The 17,315-nt window shown below is 47.8% G+C and overlaps 1 protein-coding gene across 1 annotated transcript in view; it reads right to left on the bottom strand.

The window, feature by feature from the left end:
* Positions 1–17,315, bottom strand: part of dgkb (diacylglycerol kinase, beta) — a 1,237,676-nt gene that overhangs the window by 823,284 nt on the left and 397,077 nt on the right. The window contains 2 exon segments of the mRNA XM_038797484.1: positions 6,710–6,827; positions 15,311–15,430. Of these exon segments, the coding sequence (XP_038653412.1) occupies positions 6,710–6,827; positions 15,311–15,430 (238 nt within the window).

Genomic DNA, 17,315 nt, shown 5'->3' with positions numbered 1-17,315 from the left:
ATCTTCTTGGCTGGGATGAGGGTGTGAGGGGAGTGGAGTGCCTCTCTGAAGCTCCTGCTCGTCAGGCTCTTGAGTGCCATTTCCAAACCCGGAAAATCACACGCCAGTGTTCACTGCAATTGCACTTGTTCCACGTGATGCCTGTTCTATCCCATTAGGACGTTGTGAATCGCTCCAGGACCAGCGCTGCACTCAGGACCATAGAATTCACACGATCCAGTCAAGGCACCAGAACTTAGGGCGCGATTCTCCGCAAATGCGGTGAGTCGTAAAGGCTACCGTGAAACTGGCCGTGTTTCACGCCAGCCTCAGAGCTCCGTCCCAGGACCCGATTCTCCCCCCGGGCGGGGCTAGAATTGGGGCCGGGGGAATCACGGCGACGCGGAGTTAGCGAAAGTCGTTAACTCCGCCCGCCAAGAGTTACGGCGGCTGATGCGCACGATGATGTCAGCCGCGCATGCGCGAGTTGGACGGCTCCAACCCGCGCATGCGCGGATGACGTCATCACGCAGACGCTTCAAAACCGCGCATGCGTGGTCCGTCATGCCCCTCAGCCACCCCGCGGACTGATCCTGCGGGGCGGCAGAAGAACAAATAGTGCGCGGGTATCGGACCCGCTGCCCGCGATCGGTGCCCACCGATCGCAGGCCCGTGCCAATCGGTGCCATGGTTGTCCGGGACGGGCACTTTGCGGCCGTTTTCACGAACGCTGAAAGCAGGTGTGATCGCGGCCGGAAAAACGGCCGTAAACTCCGCGGTATTCAACCCATCGGCCTGCGGAGAATCGCTGTTCGGCGTAAAAAACAGCGAGCAGCGATTCGTGTCGGGGGGCAGCCGGAGGGGGGGGAGAATAGCGGGAGGCCGTGAAAATTGTCGGGAAGGCCCTCCCACTATTCTCCGACCCATCGTGGGCAGCGGAGAATCGCGCCCCTAGTCTCTGAAACAGAGAATTCTGGCCAGTGTCTCTCTGATCTTCACACGCTCAAAAGAGCCAATCCCCCTCCAAATTCACAAAGACACAGGGCAGGATCCTCCGTCCCGCTGCAGCCGTTTCCTGGTTCAGTGCGCCCCTGCTGGCAGCGGAATTCTCTGCCCTGGAAATCAGCCAATGGGGTTTCCCATTGTGGGCATCCCCATGCCATCGGGAAATCCGCAGGCGTGAGTGCGCTGCCGGCGAAATGGAAGATCCCGACGGAGAATCCAGCTCACAACCTCTGCCCAAATACATTTGCTGATGTGAAGAACTTCATAATTCATTGAAGTTTTAATTATAGAAAACACTCAATAAGCACATGAAAAAAAAACAAAAGTTGTCTATTCCACATGCTCTATCAATTCAAAAGACAGGCCCCCTTAGATCTTCTTATTTTGAGCTGGTCAAATTGAAATAAAAGATCGATGCTTGTCCTGAGCCATAGTTACCAATTCAACTTTTCGTCTGTCAAATTACTAAAATAAAAACTACAATATAAAACCTAGCAAATGCTTCTTTCATGTACAATAGTGTATCGGTTATTGTACTGGACTTAAAACCTAGGGCGAGATTCTCCGCACTCCCGACGGTGCGGAGAATAGCGTGGCTCGTAAAATTTTACGGCCACGCTGTTCCGACGCCCTCCCGCTATTCTCCCCCCCCCCCCACGCCCAACTCCCGACACGAATCGCTGCCGCCGTTTTTTTACGGCCGGCAGCGATTCACAGCTGATAGATGGGCCGAGTTCCCAGCCCTTTACGGCTGTTTTTACGAACGGCAAACACACCTGGTCTGGCCGTTCGTAAAAACGGCCGTAAACACTCGCATTTTATAACCATGTCACCGATTGGCACGGCAGTACCACGGCCGTGCCAAGGGTGCCATGGGCCCGCGATCGGTGCCCACCGATCGCGGGCAGCGGGCCCGATGCCCGTGCACTATTTGTCCTTCCGCCGCCCCGCAGTATCCATTCGCGGGGCGGCTGAGGGGCATCCCAGCCCGCGCATGCGCGGGTTTCGCGCAAATACGCGATGACGTCATCCGCGCATGCGTGGGTTGGAGTCTTCCAATCCGCGCATGCGCGGCTGACGTCATATGACGCGTCAGCCGGCGCTAACTCGGGCAAGCGGGCTTAACGAAATTCGTTAAGCCCGTGATGCCGGAGTTTACGGCGTCGGGCTGCTAGCCCCGACCGGGGACCAGAATCGGTTCCCGGTCGGGAAGGGGGGGGCTGGCGTCAAACCCGCCCGGATTTGACGCCAGCCTTACGATTTCTCCCGGTTTGGGAGAATCGCGTCCCTCAAGTTTGAGAGTTCAAAAGCTGCATTGATAGATTTAAGTTTGAATTCAGTAATTTTGTGGGCTAGCATATCACTTGTCAATGGTGATTTACTTGCCTTTGCTTACGTACCTATGGTAACTTATTTGAAAGTATATATTACGTACAGTAAAATTCTACTGGTGGTGCATATCCTGATTTTGATATTGGTGCACATAACTAAATTAATTCCATACATGGATGGAAAAAAATAGAGGGAACATTGACCATGACTGATCTGCATCCTAACTCAAGTCTCCCATCTTGATTCCATATTCCCAATGCCTTTTGCCAGCAAATATCTAGTGAAATAATTAATTGAGGCTTTATGTGGGACAATGTTCCACCTCCCGTCACATTTTGGGTGAGAGTGTTTCTAGCTTTTCTCATGAATTTTCTGGCCCTGATTTTAAGGTTATGACCTCATGTCTTACACTCAAGCTAGCCGAATAAGTTTCTGTCTGCTTCATCAATTTCTTTCAAAATTTGTAAAGTCTCAATCAGAATAACTCCTTAATATTCTAGTTTATGGAATCTCTCGCCATAATTGAACCTTGGAATCCTCGTGAGCTGGTGTTTCATTCCTTCCAAGGCCTTCGCCAATAACCAAGATGGATGAAGTTAAAAAGAAAATGGCTGCAATATTGCACAGCCAGACTGTTTCTGCCCTTTGCTGATTTTCATGAATTTGCGGGAGAGTTTCGGCTTCAGAACAGGTCCGCACATATTATGATGACAATTACCATCCTTGTGCACTTATTATAAGTCCATCTCCTGAAACTTTTCCAATATTCCTGGAGGAGGCCAGCATCTAGTAGCTGTCTGGGTCAGTCATAGAACTTAATAGATCCATAGAATTTACAGTGCAGAAGGAGGTCAATCAGCCCATCGGGTCTGCACCGGCCCTTGGAAAGAGCACCCTACCCATCCACCATATATCCTTAACCTATTAACCCCACCGAACTTTTTTGGAAACTAAGGGCCAATTTAGCATGGCCATCCACCTAGCCTGCGCATCTTTGGACTGTGGGAGGAAACCGGAGCACCCGGAGGAAACCCACGCAGACAGGGGGAGAAAGTGCAATCTCCACACAGACAGTAACCCGAGACCAGAATTGAACCTGGGACCCTGGAGCTGTGAGACAGCAATGCTAACCACTGTGCCACCGTGCCACCCCAGTCCAGTTGTATAAAGTTTATGTTTCTATAAATTTAGAGTACCCAATTCATTTTTTCCAATTAAGCGACAATTTATTGTGGCCAATCCACCTACCCTGCACATCTTTAGGGTTGTGGGGGCGAAACCCGTGCAAACACGGGGAGAATGTGCAAACTCCACACTAACAGTGAGCCAGAGCCAGGATCGAAGCTGGGACCTCAGCGCCGTGAGACAGCAGCACTAACCACTGCGCCACCGTGCTACCATCAGTTGTACATCGTGCTTGGGGTAGGTCATGGTGTGGGATGATTTAAAAAGAGGAGGACAAATGCTTTCTGAAGTTTAAAATGCTAGACCTTTGAGATTGAAGCAGCCCGTCACCATCATGGTTGGGTCATTGACTATTCTGACAAAGTATGTTGTTCAAGTCTTCAGTTTCTCAAAACCATTACTCTTTATTTGACATGATGTGGAGATGCCGGCGTTGGACTGGGGTGAGCAGAATAAGAAGTCTTACAACACCAGGTTAAAGTCCAACAGGTTTGTTCCAATCACTAGCTTTTGGAGCACTGCTCCTTCCTCAGGTTCACCTGAGGAAGCTCCCAGGTGCTCCAAAAAAAATCCTTTAAAAAACATGGCCACTTCAGTCAAACACATTATACCCCCAGGTCTTTAACCTTAAATTGCCCCAATATTCACAAGCCAATATTCCTAAAATCCTCCATTTATTACAACACAGTCACCAAAGGTCAGAATCGAACCTAGGTTCCTGGCATTGTGAGGCAGTAGTGTCACTGTGCCTTAAATTGATGTGTTGCCCTGAATTGTTTCTCAAATCTTCTGCTACTTTAAGTTAGTCAGACCGAAGCAATGATACACTGAAACCAAACGTCCATAAAGTGGAACATCTCGTCATTCTATAACACCATTGTCTCTAACAGTACAAATCAAGGAAGTTTTTTTTAAGGCCTACTTCACCCTGTTGGGAGAACACATTACGCTTGTTATCTTACTTCTTATCTTAACCTCTCTCAGCATAGTGCTGGAGATTATGTGATCAGTCTTCTCGTCACATCACAGTATTAAATCAAAATTGCGTTTAATTCTACAAGTAACTTAAACAGAAAAAAAAATTATATTGCATATTTATTTATATTTATAAAATGAGGGGATGAGGGGATGGCCTCAGAAGAAAGATTGTTGAGAACATTTGTTTGAAAAGGTTCTACCTTCCAGCCATCCAAATCAGGAACCTCTCGATGAATATCGAGTTAAGTGATTCAGAATTGAAGAAAAGCATTATTGGATATATTCAGTATGTTTCTCTGTCATTAAATCTCACCCAGGAACAACACAATATGGCAAATGGTTAGAACAGAAATAGCAAAATAATCCACTATACTTTGACCATTATTCAGAAGGACTGAAAATCTAAGTGATCAGAATTGTCTTGTATGCTATGAGCTATATTTGGGTTCAGAATCTATCTCCATTGAGACAAATTAAATACATCTGAAAGAAATCAGAAATTTTATCCAATTCAGGTAATTTGAATTCTCTTCAAAATAATTTTGTTATAAATGGTGTGACCTAATAGAAAATTGTCTGAAAATGAAATGTTGCAGGATGTTATTTTACTCAGTACAGTCTGTGTTTTTAATCTGACATAATATAGTCTACACCTAATTCAAATTGTTTGATTCAAATGGCCTATCAATATTTAGCTTGAATAGAAATGGTTGGAATTTTCGTTTGTCAGAGTGACTGGGTTAGCTATAAATCCACTGACAAATAAACTAGGCAAAAAGTATTCCACAAATAGAATCTATGATCAAACACTTTTTTGCTTGAATGGGAAGGGTTGGTATTTTCATTTGTCATTCACTCATTAAATTGTCATTTCAGAGGATGTAATCTGAAACTCTGTTTACTTCAGAGGATTTAATTTCTCATGAAAACAATGGAAATCGGCATTTCTCTCCAATTAACATCCTACTCACATGACATGTATGCAATGGAGTCCCATGATGTTACTCCTGGATTGCTAATTCCTGAGAAAAACAAATATTCTCTTTGTTTGGGTTTGTTGAAATAAATAATTTCACCCTGATTTAGTGTTCAATAGAAAGTGCACCTATTTGATGCTAGGAAGCATGGTGCACAGGAATTCTGTGAAATATAAAGTGCTGTACATTCCCAAAAATCAGTTGATTCGTCAAGTAAATAGCATTGAGTTCCTCTACTTTAAAACCAGGGCAGTTTACTCAATGCTGTTCAGGATAGTTATTTAAGGGTAATTAGGTCCATTAAGGATTAAAATACGTTAGATTGCTTTTAAGGCAGGAAGGGACAGACTGAGATATATAATTCAGCTTCTATATTCGAATCATAGACTTATCCATAGAATCCATAGAATTCTTACAGAGCAGAAGGACGCCATTCGGCCTATTCGAAAGAGCATCCTACCTACACCTCGCCCCACCCCGATCCCTGTAACCCCACCTAACCCAGGGCCGGCTCAAGGCACCGGCAACTCGGGCAGTCGCCCGGGACGCCATGTGCTAGGGGGCGCCAGAGACTCGGGTCCCGCGCATGTGCAGTTGGGCCGGTGCCAACCAGCGCATGCGCGGCGGCTGCCCTCCCCCTCCCCCCCTCGGTCCCCCCCCCCCTCTGTCCAACCCCCCCCCCCTTGGTCCGCCCCCCCCCTCCCCTCGGTCCGCCCCCCCCCTCCCCCCCGGTCCGCCCCCCCTCCCCCCTCCCCCCTCGGTCCGCCCCCCCCCCTCGGTCCGCCCCCCCCCCCCCCCCCGGTCCGCCCCCCCCCCGGTCCGCCCCCCCCGCCCCTCGGTCCGCCTCCCCCCCACCCCGCCCCTCGGTCCGCCCCCCCCCCGCCCTCGGGTCCGCCCCCCCCCCTCGGGTCCGCCCCCTCCCTCTCAGGCCCGCCCCCTCCCTCTCAGCCCCGCCCCCTCCCTCTCGGCCCTGCCCCCCCTGTGCCCGCCCCCCTCGGCCCCGCCCCCCCCCCAAGGGCGCAGAAGTTCAGCTTGCCCGGGGCGCCAGTAACCCTAGGGCCGGCGCTGGCCTAACCTGCACATCTCTGGACATTAAGGGACAGTTTAGCATGACCAATCCACCTAACCTGAATATCTTTGGACTGTGGGAGGAAACCAGAGCACCAGGAGGAAACCAGCAGTAAAAGATGTGGTTGAACTGCACATTTGAAGTGGGCTTGACAGTATATTTTCCACATTATCATAATACTCACAGGAACAGCAGAGGCCCTGCTTGCCAAAACCAATCAGTATGTTCAGACAGAGATTGCAGTAAGCAGGTTTGTTAAAGTGCTTTAGTCTCCACACGTGTTGTCCGTCATCTTTCACATTCTATAAAAGAACAAATCAACAGTCCAGGTTAGAGCATTTTTTTCAATGGAAGAAAAAAAGTAGATTTATAAGGCATCAATTCCCAAAGAACCTTTAAAACTAACCCTGCAGTGTAATTATTGTCATTATGTAGACAAATGACATGGCCAATTTATGTATTGCAAGATTCCGCACAGCACTGTGATAAATTACTTGGTTCATCTGTTTTACTGGTATTAGTTAAAGAATGGATGTTGTCCAGGACATATAAGGTGAGATCTTCTGGCTGTTCATATTGGTGGGATGTTCCGGTCCGGCCAACAGCGCACCCACACCGTGGCCTTCCTGGCGGGATTGGTGGATTCAATGGTAAATCCCATTGACTACCAAGGTTTATGTTGAACCAATGGATTTTCAACTGACAGCAGCTAAAGAGATTAATTCAGTCTGCAGTGAATTCCTTTGCATCACTGTGACCCCATCCACTTGACCCTGGGCAGATATAAAGGTTCTGGATCTCTCAGTTCTTTACCAAGCTAGGCCAGAGATGGCGGATATGGAAGGCACTTGCTGCAGCCAGCGGCTATCTGCAAGAAGACCTTTAGGACCTGCGTTGGCTATTTCTTGAAGACGATAGTGAGGAAAAGGCCATTGTAGCTGAGAGTGATCCGCTGGAGGATGAAGTCCTGGAGGTTCCTTATTTGAATCTCTTCATAGAAGATCGCACTGCCAGAGAGTTGGTATTACCTATTTCCAAGGGTGAAAGTCAACTGATGACCGTATTTCAGTCCCAGCTAAAAATCCCCTTCCCACTGGAGCAGTCCTTCAGAGTACTGAGGCGGAATCTTCAGAACTTCAATAGCTTTGGAATCCTGTATGGAAAACTCGTCTACAGAATATTTTGTCTACAGGATGCTCATTTACTTGGAATTTATCTTCATGTCATCTGAGAGATTGATCCCATTGATTTCATAGTCTAAAATTCTTCCCATTGTCTCTGTTTAGCGCAGAGAAAAAGGAGGCAATTTTATCACTGCTTACAGAAAGAGAACACCATTCCTGAAATATCACTGGGAAAACATCTCTTCTTCAATTCCTGAAATGCCTACAGGAACGTTGTCATTTTTCTCAGATCATCAGTACCCTTTTCGTCTTTAATGCATCAGTGAATGAAACAGTGAAACTAGGAACAGCAGTATGCCATTTGACTCTTTCAGTCTGCTCCGCCATTAAATATTATCATTGTTGACCAGCTATCTCAATGCCATATTCCCATTTTCTTTCCATACCCTTGATGCCATTAAAAATTTTTAAAAATCTATCTTTCTTCAATACATTCGGTGACTTGTCCTTCCCAATATCCTGTAGTAGAGAATTCCATAGGTTCACTACGCATTGAATGAAAAGATTTTCCTTTATCTCAGTCATTCATGGTTGTAAAGTATTTGTTGAATATTAGTTATCGTCTCAGGCCTTTCCTGAATGTGCTTTGTGGAAGCAAAAGATTCCTCAGAGTGTCCTAGTTCCTTTGCTTCTGGTTCAAGAGACCCCAAGGTTTGCTGTCCTTCAGTTCACTGACTTACATCAGTTTTTCATTAAAAGGATCTACGGTTGTTACAGTTCAGCAGTCCTGAAGTCTACACTGTGATTACCAGTTATGATGATGTCTTTCAAGGAAAAGAAGAACACCTGTATATCTCCAAGACTGAGGGTCAAGAACACTGTGGATGACTGAATCCTTCATAAGTGACTTGAGAAGTGAGAAGAGTAGGAGTAGAAGTTGGATAGAATCTGTATCAGTTAAAGAGGGTTACAGAAATACAATGTAAACAGTTAAAACACAGTTTCATATTGTTGTTGGAATACATGGGGTGAGGTGTAGTGTAATGGGTTAATAGAACAGCTATGCTAACGTGTGATGCAGATGATGATGCATTAGTGAAATCAGCAGTCATGTGCTAGACTCTCAAGAGGATGGAACTCACTGAAAGCAGGAGAGACGTACCTACCCTATTTATATCTAGTGTTAATAAACTCGTTTAAAGCAAGTACCAGAATAATAAACTAAAGGGGAGGGAAGTCATGCTTACCAGTAGCCAGCCACGAGCCCACAGAACATGTGATTGTAGCACAAAGCACATTTTACAATAACGGGATTAAATTTGACTTTTCTTTAACCAAGGGCAACTGCTGGCATAGAAAATGGCTGGATTCCCCATTGCTCAATGCCGCGATCGAAATTCCTGATTGGGCGGAGAATGGAGCATCCCCTGAATGGTGCCCAGTGCAAAACCTATTGTGAGTGTTTATAAACATTGTGGTGAGCATCAAAGAAGGGTGATGGAGATGACTTTAAATGTGAAGGGAACGAAAGATAAACAATTCACCAAGCACCTGTCTCTGGACTAATGAAATTGTCAATCACTGGCTTGTGAAATGTATTGCTGTGTGAAATGAAATGAGAATTTTGCATTTCAAAGGCTGTCAGGGGATTTGAAGCCCTATCAAGTGTACTTGGCTTTTCAGGAAGGCTCTGACACTTTAACAGCTGCTATTTTAAAATCCTTTGTCTGAGGCAGCAAGTGAAAATGCAATGACTTTGCACTGTACTGTCTGGACTGCTCTTCAGCTTTTGGCAGGGATGGCTGATGGAGCTCTCCGATGGGGTTCTCTGATGCGGGTCTCTAATGGGGGTCTCTGCTCAGGGACCTGATGGGTGAGGGATCTGATGAGGGTGACTGATGGGCGTGACTGATGGGAGTGACTGATGTGGGTGACTAATGGGGGAGCTGTGAGGGTTCAGTGGGGCGGGTCACCTTCATGTGGCATGCTGGGGGTGGGGTCATTCATTATTCCTATGGTGGGTGGGAGGATGCCTCTACCTACCAGAAATGGGGTGCAGGATTTGCATTGGGGGTGCAGGCGCTACCTGATCTCGTGATCGAGCCACCTGCTCAAAATGGCGACCCGATACTGGGATTTTGACGGAATGTGCTGACGTCCCCCCGTGCATATATTTGCATGGTTAAAGAGAGAGACTCCCACCTGGGCCCCACTCCTGTTCCTGATTCTCCGCTGGTGGGGGCATTTAGTATCCAGAACGAAGAATCCTAGCCAATGTATTCTAATGTTTGTATCATGATTATTCCAATACTATTGCAAGCTTAATTTTAAAACACACCGGACAAGATCTTGTGGCTCTTCACATCGGCGCCACACATCCCACGACGGTTTTCCCAGTGGCATGGGGTGGGATCAATGGGAAATCCCATTGATAGCGGCGGGACCAGACAACCCTGCCACCGGCCAATGGCAGGTCGCCTGCTGCTGTCAAGAAACTCACCATGGGAAGGCCAAAGAATCCTGACCACTATCTCCGGTAGCTGTCTCATAATATCAGAGTTCAAATTTAAGTAAGTATTTTGCATAGACCAAGTTGGTATTCTGACATCCTGAGAAAATGTCAGCTAAAACCCATCATTACACTAAGTTCCAGGAGTTAATTTGAGAGATTCTGGTGAGAATCTACCGGCAGTGTTACACCCGAAAGACAGCACAGCGTCATGCAATGTGACCGGTAAATGCCAGGTGGTCCCTCTTCTGGGATCTACCCTGCTCGCCACGGCTCGCGTGGGTGGGATCACTTTATAGCAAATCTGCATTTTAGAGTGAGACAGCTCATTTCACTCCAATATGCACTCCCATGATCTACCCAAGATGTGAAATCTAATCCCCTTGCCTTGGAGATCTCGGGCAAGTGTTGGTCTCCACAATGGAATGGCATTCATGGAGGTATCCCAGGGGTTCGGAGATCCCCAGGTGCTTACCCTCTGGTCAGACAGTCACTCTGGCACTGCCAGAGGGAGCCTGAGGATCGCCTTAACGGTTCGGATTTGGGGGTCATATAGGGGAATGGAGAGGTCAGGACGCCATTTTAAATGGCATCCTGATCTCTCTCTGTACTGAGGAGTTCCAGCGAGCAAAGCGCCTCAGTGTAGGAAACGGGACTAAGTGTTGCCTTGGCCGTGCATTCCCGCTGAGGACCACAATCTACCCGAATGGCCATTCGGTAGCGTGGTGTTTCATTGCATTGAATTACTGAGCAAAGGGAGAAATCCATAACATCGCAAAAAAATTCAAATCTTAACTGAAGTCCTAATTTAGCTTCAATTAGGCTATCCAAATTTCAGTCAAGTATTTGCACTCTCTCTCGTATTCATATTTCAAGTACAATGGAACAAAGTAACGCAGAGCACTAATAAACAGGGGCCTTGGGTGTGACTTGATTTTTTTTTTCCAATCCCTCACTTCCATTCACTACACTTTCTCTCTCTCATACTCAGCTGCTTGCATTGATTAATCTTCCACCCGTGAGAACAGAAGCACAGGCTTCAACAACTATCACAGCTTCTAATTCTTTTGCTGCTTATTATGTATGGTGGCAGAAGACAACATGGATACAATTGTTGGCATTTCCCTCGGGTGGGATGCAGACCTGGAGGACTGAGAGATTAATCTGGTTGGTTAAATTCTAATTAATTTGATTAAACCATCAAACATACTGACATCTGCTAACAATATGACAAAAGTTCCCATAATCATATTATTTTAATTTAGAATCCATGTGAATACACCAAACTATATCTTTTTATTAAAACAGTAAAAAATATAATTTTGTGTTGGAGAAACAGGGTACCCTCCCCTTAGTACCAATGTACGGGGAGCGTGGTAGGATACTCTGATTATTAAAACAGTCACAACACAGATCTACCAAACACAAATGGTACAAGCACTAAACTTTGTGCTTCAGAACTCCAAACCAATAATTGTTCATTGCTGTATCATTTGCCAACTTCATTTTTCCCATGTTAAAGCACAGATAACAAATTTACTTGTGATGGGAGCTAAACCAAAGTGACCTAAACTGGGGTGCCTTTCTCACTGATTTTCCAACCTGATTTTTGGGAAATGCCCAGTTTGATATGAGACCACATTGTTTGGAAGCGCAGGTGAGAGTCCATGCCTTACAACTCTATGGCATTGCTCGTCAGTGCTCAAGGTCCAGTACAATCATACTACTTGTTGATATAGTCATAGCATGGGCAACCACTTACAATCAAACAAACAGTGCTCATCATAGAATTAAGTCAAATTGCAAAAGTACCACTTGCAAGATTAAGTTTGTTTCATAGTTCGGTCAGTTCAATAAGTACTTATCCTGTATTTACCAAATTAAAAAACTGGGGACTTCAGCGAAAGTCAGGTCTTTGAGCAATTTTAATCAGCTTTTTGTACCTTGTTGAAGTGCTTAGTGATGAGATTTTAAATGCAGCTGTTGGCAATCAACTTTGAAGACATATATTTATTCGGTGGGATTTCCTGAGCCTCTGTAAATATGTTAATTCCTTATTTGGTTTTACTGTCCACTTCATAAAAGGGCTAAATCGCATTAACAGCAATGTTACTATTTAATGTTAAATAGTTAGAGAATCTAAAGCTAAGAATGGAAGGGTTTGGGTCAGGTGCGAAGTAAAATTTTTAAATCCTAAGAGCCGGAATTCTCCGACCCCCCCACTGGGTCGGCGAATCCCCGGGGGGGAGGCGCGAATCCCACCCTGCTGCCGGCTGCCCTATTCTCCGACGCTGGTTTTCAGGCAGCGGTGGGATTCCCACCACGCAGGTCAGGGGCCGTTCACAGCCCCCCCCCCCCCCCCCCCCCCCCCCACACCCCCCGGGGGTGCCCCCACAGTGTCCACAGTCCCACAGATCGGCGGGCGGGCTTGTTCCATTTCCATTGGTGGACTTCTTTCCTCCACGCCGGGCCCCTGTAGGGTTCCGCCATATTGCCCGGGGGCCGGCGCGGAGAAGAGAACCCCTGCGCATACGCGGAAATACGCTGGCCGTTCCGCGCATGCGCGAACTCATGCCGGCCCTTCGGCACCAGCGGGAGCGGCGCCAACCCCTCTGGCGTCCACCTAGCCCCCGAACGTTCAAAGAATTCCTCACTTTCGTGGCCTGCTGACGCCAGAGTGGTTGGCGCCGGTTTTCCCGCCGGCGTGGGGACTTAGTCCCCAGAAGGGAGAATCCCGCCCAGGGGCATGATTCTCCGATCCGCCACCGTGGGTTTCTCGAAGGGGTACCATTTGCTGGTGGCGGGATTCTATGGGATTTCCCATTGTAACCATCCCATGTTGCTGCGAAACCTGCTAGCGGGGGTGCGCTGCTGGAAACCACAAATGCTTCACAGCGCCAGCGTCCCAGGTTCGATTCCCCGCTGGGTCACTGTCTGTGCGGAGTCTGCACGTTCTCCCCGTGTGTGCGTGGGTTTCCTCCGGGTGCTCCGGTTTCCTCCCACAGTCCAAAGATGTGCAGGTTAGGTGGATTGGCCATGATAAATTGCCCTCAGGGTCCAAATTGCCCTTAGTGTTAGGTGAGGTTACTGGGTTATGGGGATAGGGTGGAGGTAGGGGCTTGGGTAGGGTGCTCTTTCCAAGAGCCGAATGGCCTTCTTCTGCACTGTAAATTCTATGAAAAAAAAGTGAATTGCAACAAATGGAGAAGTTTGGCCTGGGTCTATATTCCCTGGAGTTTCAAAGAATGAGGGTTGACCTCACAGGGCATGTCAGGGTGGATGTAGATCAGATGTTTCACCTGGCTGCTGAGTCTAAGATGCCTCAGAATAAAGAGTAGGCCATCTACGGCTGACATGAGGAGGCATGTCTTCACTCAGAGGGTGGTGAATCTTTGCAATTCTCTACCCAAGTGGGCTGAAGAAGCTCATTCATTGCTCATGTCCAAAACAGAAATCAGTAGATTTCTGGAGACTAATATTACAACATCCTGGACTAGTGCATGGTCCATTCCAGCCCCCTTAACCTGGAGTCATAACACCGGTGAAATAAGGGGCGGGATTCTCAACAAACCTGCGGGGCGGGCCACTCCGGCGCCGAGGAGTGGCGTGAACCACTCCGGCATCGGGCCGCCCCGAAGGTGCGGAATCCTCCGCATCTTCAGGGACTAGGCCGGTGCTGAAGTGTTTGGCGCCGTGCCAGCCGGCGCGGAAGGGTTTGGCGCCACTCCAACCGGTGGCGAAGGGCCTCCGCCTGCTGGCGTGAGTTGCCGCATGTGCGGGAGAACCAGCGTGTGTTCCCGTCATCCCAGAACATGCGTAAGGGGGTTCTTCTCCGCACCAGTCATGGCAGAGGTTGACAGTAGTTGGTGCAGGGCGAAAGAGTGCCCCTACGGCACAGCACCGCCCACAGATTGGCGGGACCCGATTGCGGGCCAGGCCACCGTGGGGCATCCCCCGAGGCCAGATCCCCCCCCCCCCCCCCCCCGAGGACTCTGCAAGCCGCTCATGGAGCCAGGTCTTGCCGGTAAGGACCTGTTGTGATGTACACCAGCTAGACCCGTGGAAAACATGCGGCCACTCGACCTATCGCGGGCCGGAGAATCGCCAGGGGGGGGCCACGATTCCTGCCCCCGCCAAAACCCGGCGCCGGAGAATTCGGCAGCCAGCTGGGGCGGGATTCATGCTGCCCCCCCAGCGATTCTCAGACCCAGCGGGAAGGTCGGAGAATCCCGCCCATTATTTTATTGAAAATACCCGGGGTCCTTGTCTGAGCCCAATAAACTAGACCCACCAGCTTTGTAACTTTAACACAAATAACCTTTTATTACCTACAGTATTATAGCTACATGGACAGAAAATATAATGATCTCACTCATCTTTCCCAACCTCCCCTTCCTAACTCATCACACTTTCTACATACATACATACGGACACACATATACACACATGCACAGGGGGAAAGGTGGTGGAAAAGAAAGAAAATATTAATAAAATAAAGGGATGATTTCTGGTTGGAGCCTTTCTGAAATTCAGCTTTTGTATCACATAAGACTGAAAGAGGCTATTCTGAGGTTGTCAATGTAGGACATTGTTGGATAGGGAAGAAAAAAAGCGCTGAATCTGCATTCATCAACATTAGCCGAATTTATGGCTGTTTAACACTGAATGCAAAAAAAAGCAAAGTGCTCAATTGATCTGACCTGATATTTCCCATCTCGAGGAACACAACTAGGCTGAAAAGTAGGGAATGTCATCAGTTTTCATAATAGCAAAGTGGGTTCAGTCAGAAAATAGGTGAGACAAAAATGTATATCCCAGCGTTTGGTGATCTCAGTGAGATAAGCAACGACTGCAGGATGACAGGTGGCCTCAGTACCCCCTGGTTGGCAAATGGCAAAACTCAGATGGTCCTTGCATGTGTAGATCTCAGAGTGAGTGTCCATTTAGCGATAGTGCCTGCATGATTAATAAGCCTGTTAACATTCACAATACAGGCTCATCCACAAATAATGACCGCACCAGGTGAACTGCACAAAGTCAGTGACTTCGATAGAGGGGAGGAGGGGAATTAAAGTTCCAGATTAGGTATACATTTTCCTAAAGAGTACAGACCTCAGGACCAAAGGATTTTTGGAGCGATTTTAAAACTCACCGTTTCCAGACCCAAGAGGACAAGGAGCGGGATTGTTGTCATTCCTCCCTGAATCCATTCTTCCAGGGACACTGTACCATCATGGTCATAATCTATCTCGTCCATCATCTCCTGAAGGATCTATCAAAAAGGAGAATCAAAGACTTCAGTTAACCTTGTATACAGCTAAATTTACATTACAGTGAGCATTAAACGCAAAGTTTAAATTTGGTCTTGATGAGAATTCACAATGTAGTAGAAACGTGGCTTTTGAAGCATCTCCCATTTCTGGTTATATGTACAGTCATATCCGTTTACTTACTCTCAACAAATCAAAGGTTTGTCTGCCTGAAGTAGTGGGATCCATTTTTTATTACATGTTTGGAATTTGCAGCAAATTGAAGTGACTTGAAATATCGCAGATTCGGATGATTTATCCAGGAGTGATTTAGCGGCCTCATCACATCCGACTTGGTGTAGGGACGAGGCCGTTGAATCTGGTGAGAGGCCTCTCCCGAGATTTGCGATGCTCAAAACACCTCACCAGATTTAACAGAGTCTCCTGATACGTCGCAATCTAGATCTCACCCTCACTGGACATGACCCACAGCAGCACATTTAAATGAAGTATTAGGAAGTTCAGTTTAGTTATGGTGTCCACAAACATGAACCAGTCGTAATGGCACCTGGGGGGGGGGGGGGGGGGGGGGGGGGGGTTGGTCACCCAGGCCATTAGAGACCCCGGGTGGTCAGAGAAGTGCAGGGAGGCACCCTGGCTCTCCCATTTGCACCCCGCCTGACACCCTGGCAGTGCCAACCAAAAACCCTGGCAGGGTCAACCTGGCACTGCCAGGGTGCCCAGGTAGCACAGCCAGGCTGTCAGGGGCACTGCCAGGGTGCCAGAGTGGCAACGCCATGGTGACTGAAACGGGTGTGGTGGGGGTGGGCTGGGGGGGGAGGGGGAGGAGATCGGATAGCCAGACAAAATGCCCCCCTGATCTGCGAGGAGCCTATCGTGCTAGACTTGCCAACAGGAAATTACTCGAAGTGCAGCCTCGATGGAGAGAAACATCCTGATCACACAAAAAATGGCAACATGCAGTTGAATAGTTGGGTGTGTCTCTGTGGATCTGGACATCGATTTTTCCCGGTTAAATTGCCCCCCCAATATATGGATTTTGACCCACATGCTTACTGTTCAATATTTAAAGTGATGTTTGTTTTTCTTCCCACACCGAGGGGTGCACAAGGCAGACTTTCATCTGCATCCATAAAGATTCTTCCTGAAACAGGCCACTAACCTGGCACCAGAGGCTTACACCTTGTCACTTCAACATGACTGATGAGGAGTCTCACCTGCTCTTGCTGCCAGCCAATTGCATGTGTTGGAAGGATTTTTCAGGTTGACACTCAATCAGGCTGGGTTATGAACGTACCTCCCTTGGCTATCCAGTCCTGGCGTGAGACTCGTACCTGGAACGTCTGGCTTGGAGGCAAGGATGCCTCACCCTAAGGAGCATGATGGTCCACTAAAGACACTCCGTGTTCTGTGGGTCCTTGCGTGGCTGATGAACCTGATCTTAGAGAAGCAACTTTGACCGCACACTTGTCAGGCATTTCTGGGAGCTGGAGTTGGTCCTTAGATTCCAGATGGCTGGTATTTCTTTCTCAGACTCCTTTTCTAGGCCTTCTCTTGCTGTTGGGTGTTATCGAAGAATTGTGTCCCTTCAACCAGGAGGTTCCTCCAAGTAAGTCTCTGCTGAGCAAGGGCCTTCCAGGCATTGATGTTAATGTTGCATTTCTTAACATAAGTTTTCAGGATGTCTTTGAAACGCTTCCTTTGTCTTCCTTTTCTTTGGAAGCCTTCCTTGAACTGGGCGAAGAAGATTTACTTTGGCAGTCAGGGCCCTGACATCCTAAGCACATGGCCGACGCAGCAGAGTTGACTTTGGATGATAATGGCCTCAGTGCTAGTGCTCTTGGCTCCTTCAAGGATACTGATATTAGTACACCTGTCCTCTATGCT

This window comes from Scyliorhinus canicula, chromosome 5 (assembly GCF_902713615.1).
Source record: "Scyliorhinus canicula chromosome 5, sScyCan1.1, whole genome shotgun sequence".
In the NCBI taxonomy this organism is placed as follows: Eukaryota; Metazoa; Chordata; class Chondrichthyes; order Carcharhiniformes; family Scyliorhinidae; genus Scyliorhinus; species Scyliorhinus canicula.
Note: the sequence above shows the minus strand (reverse complement) of the source record. Positions and strands in the feature narration are given on the sequence as shown.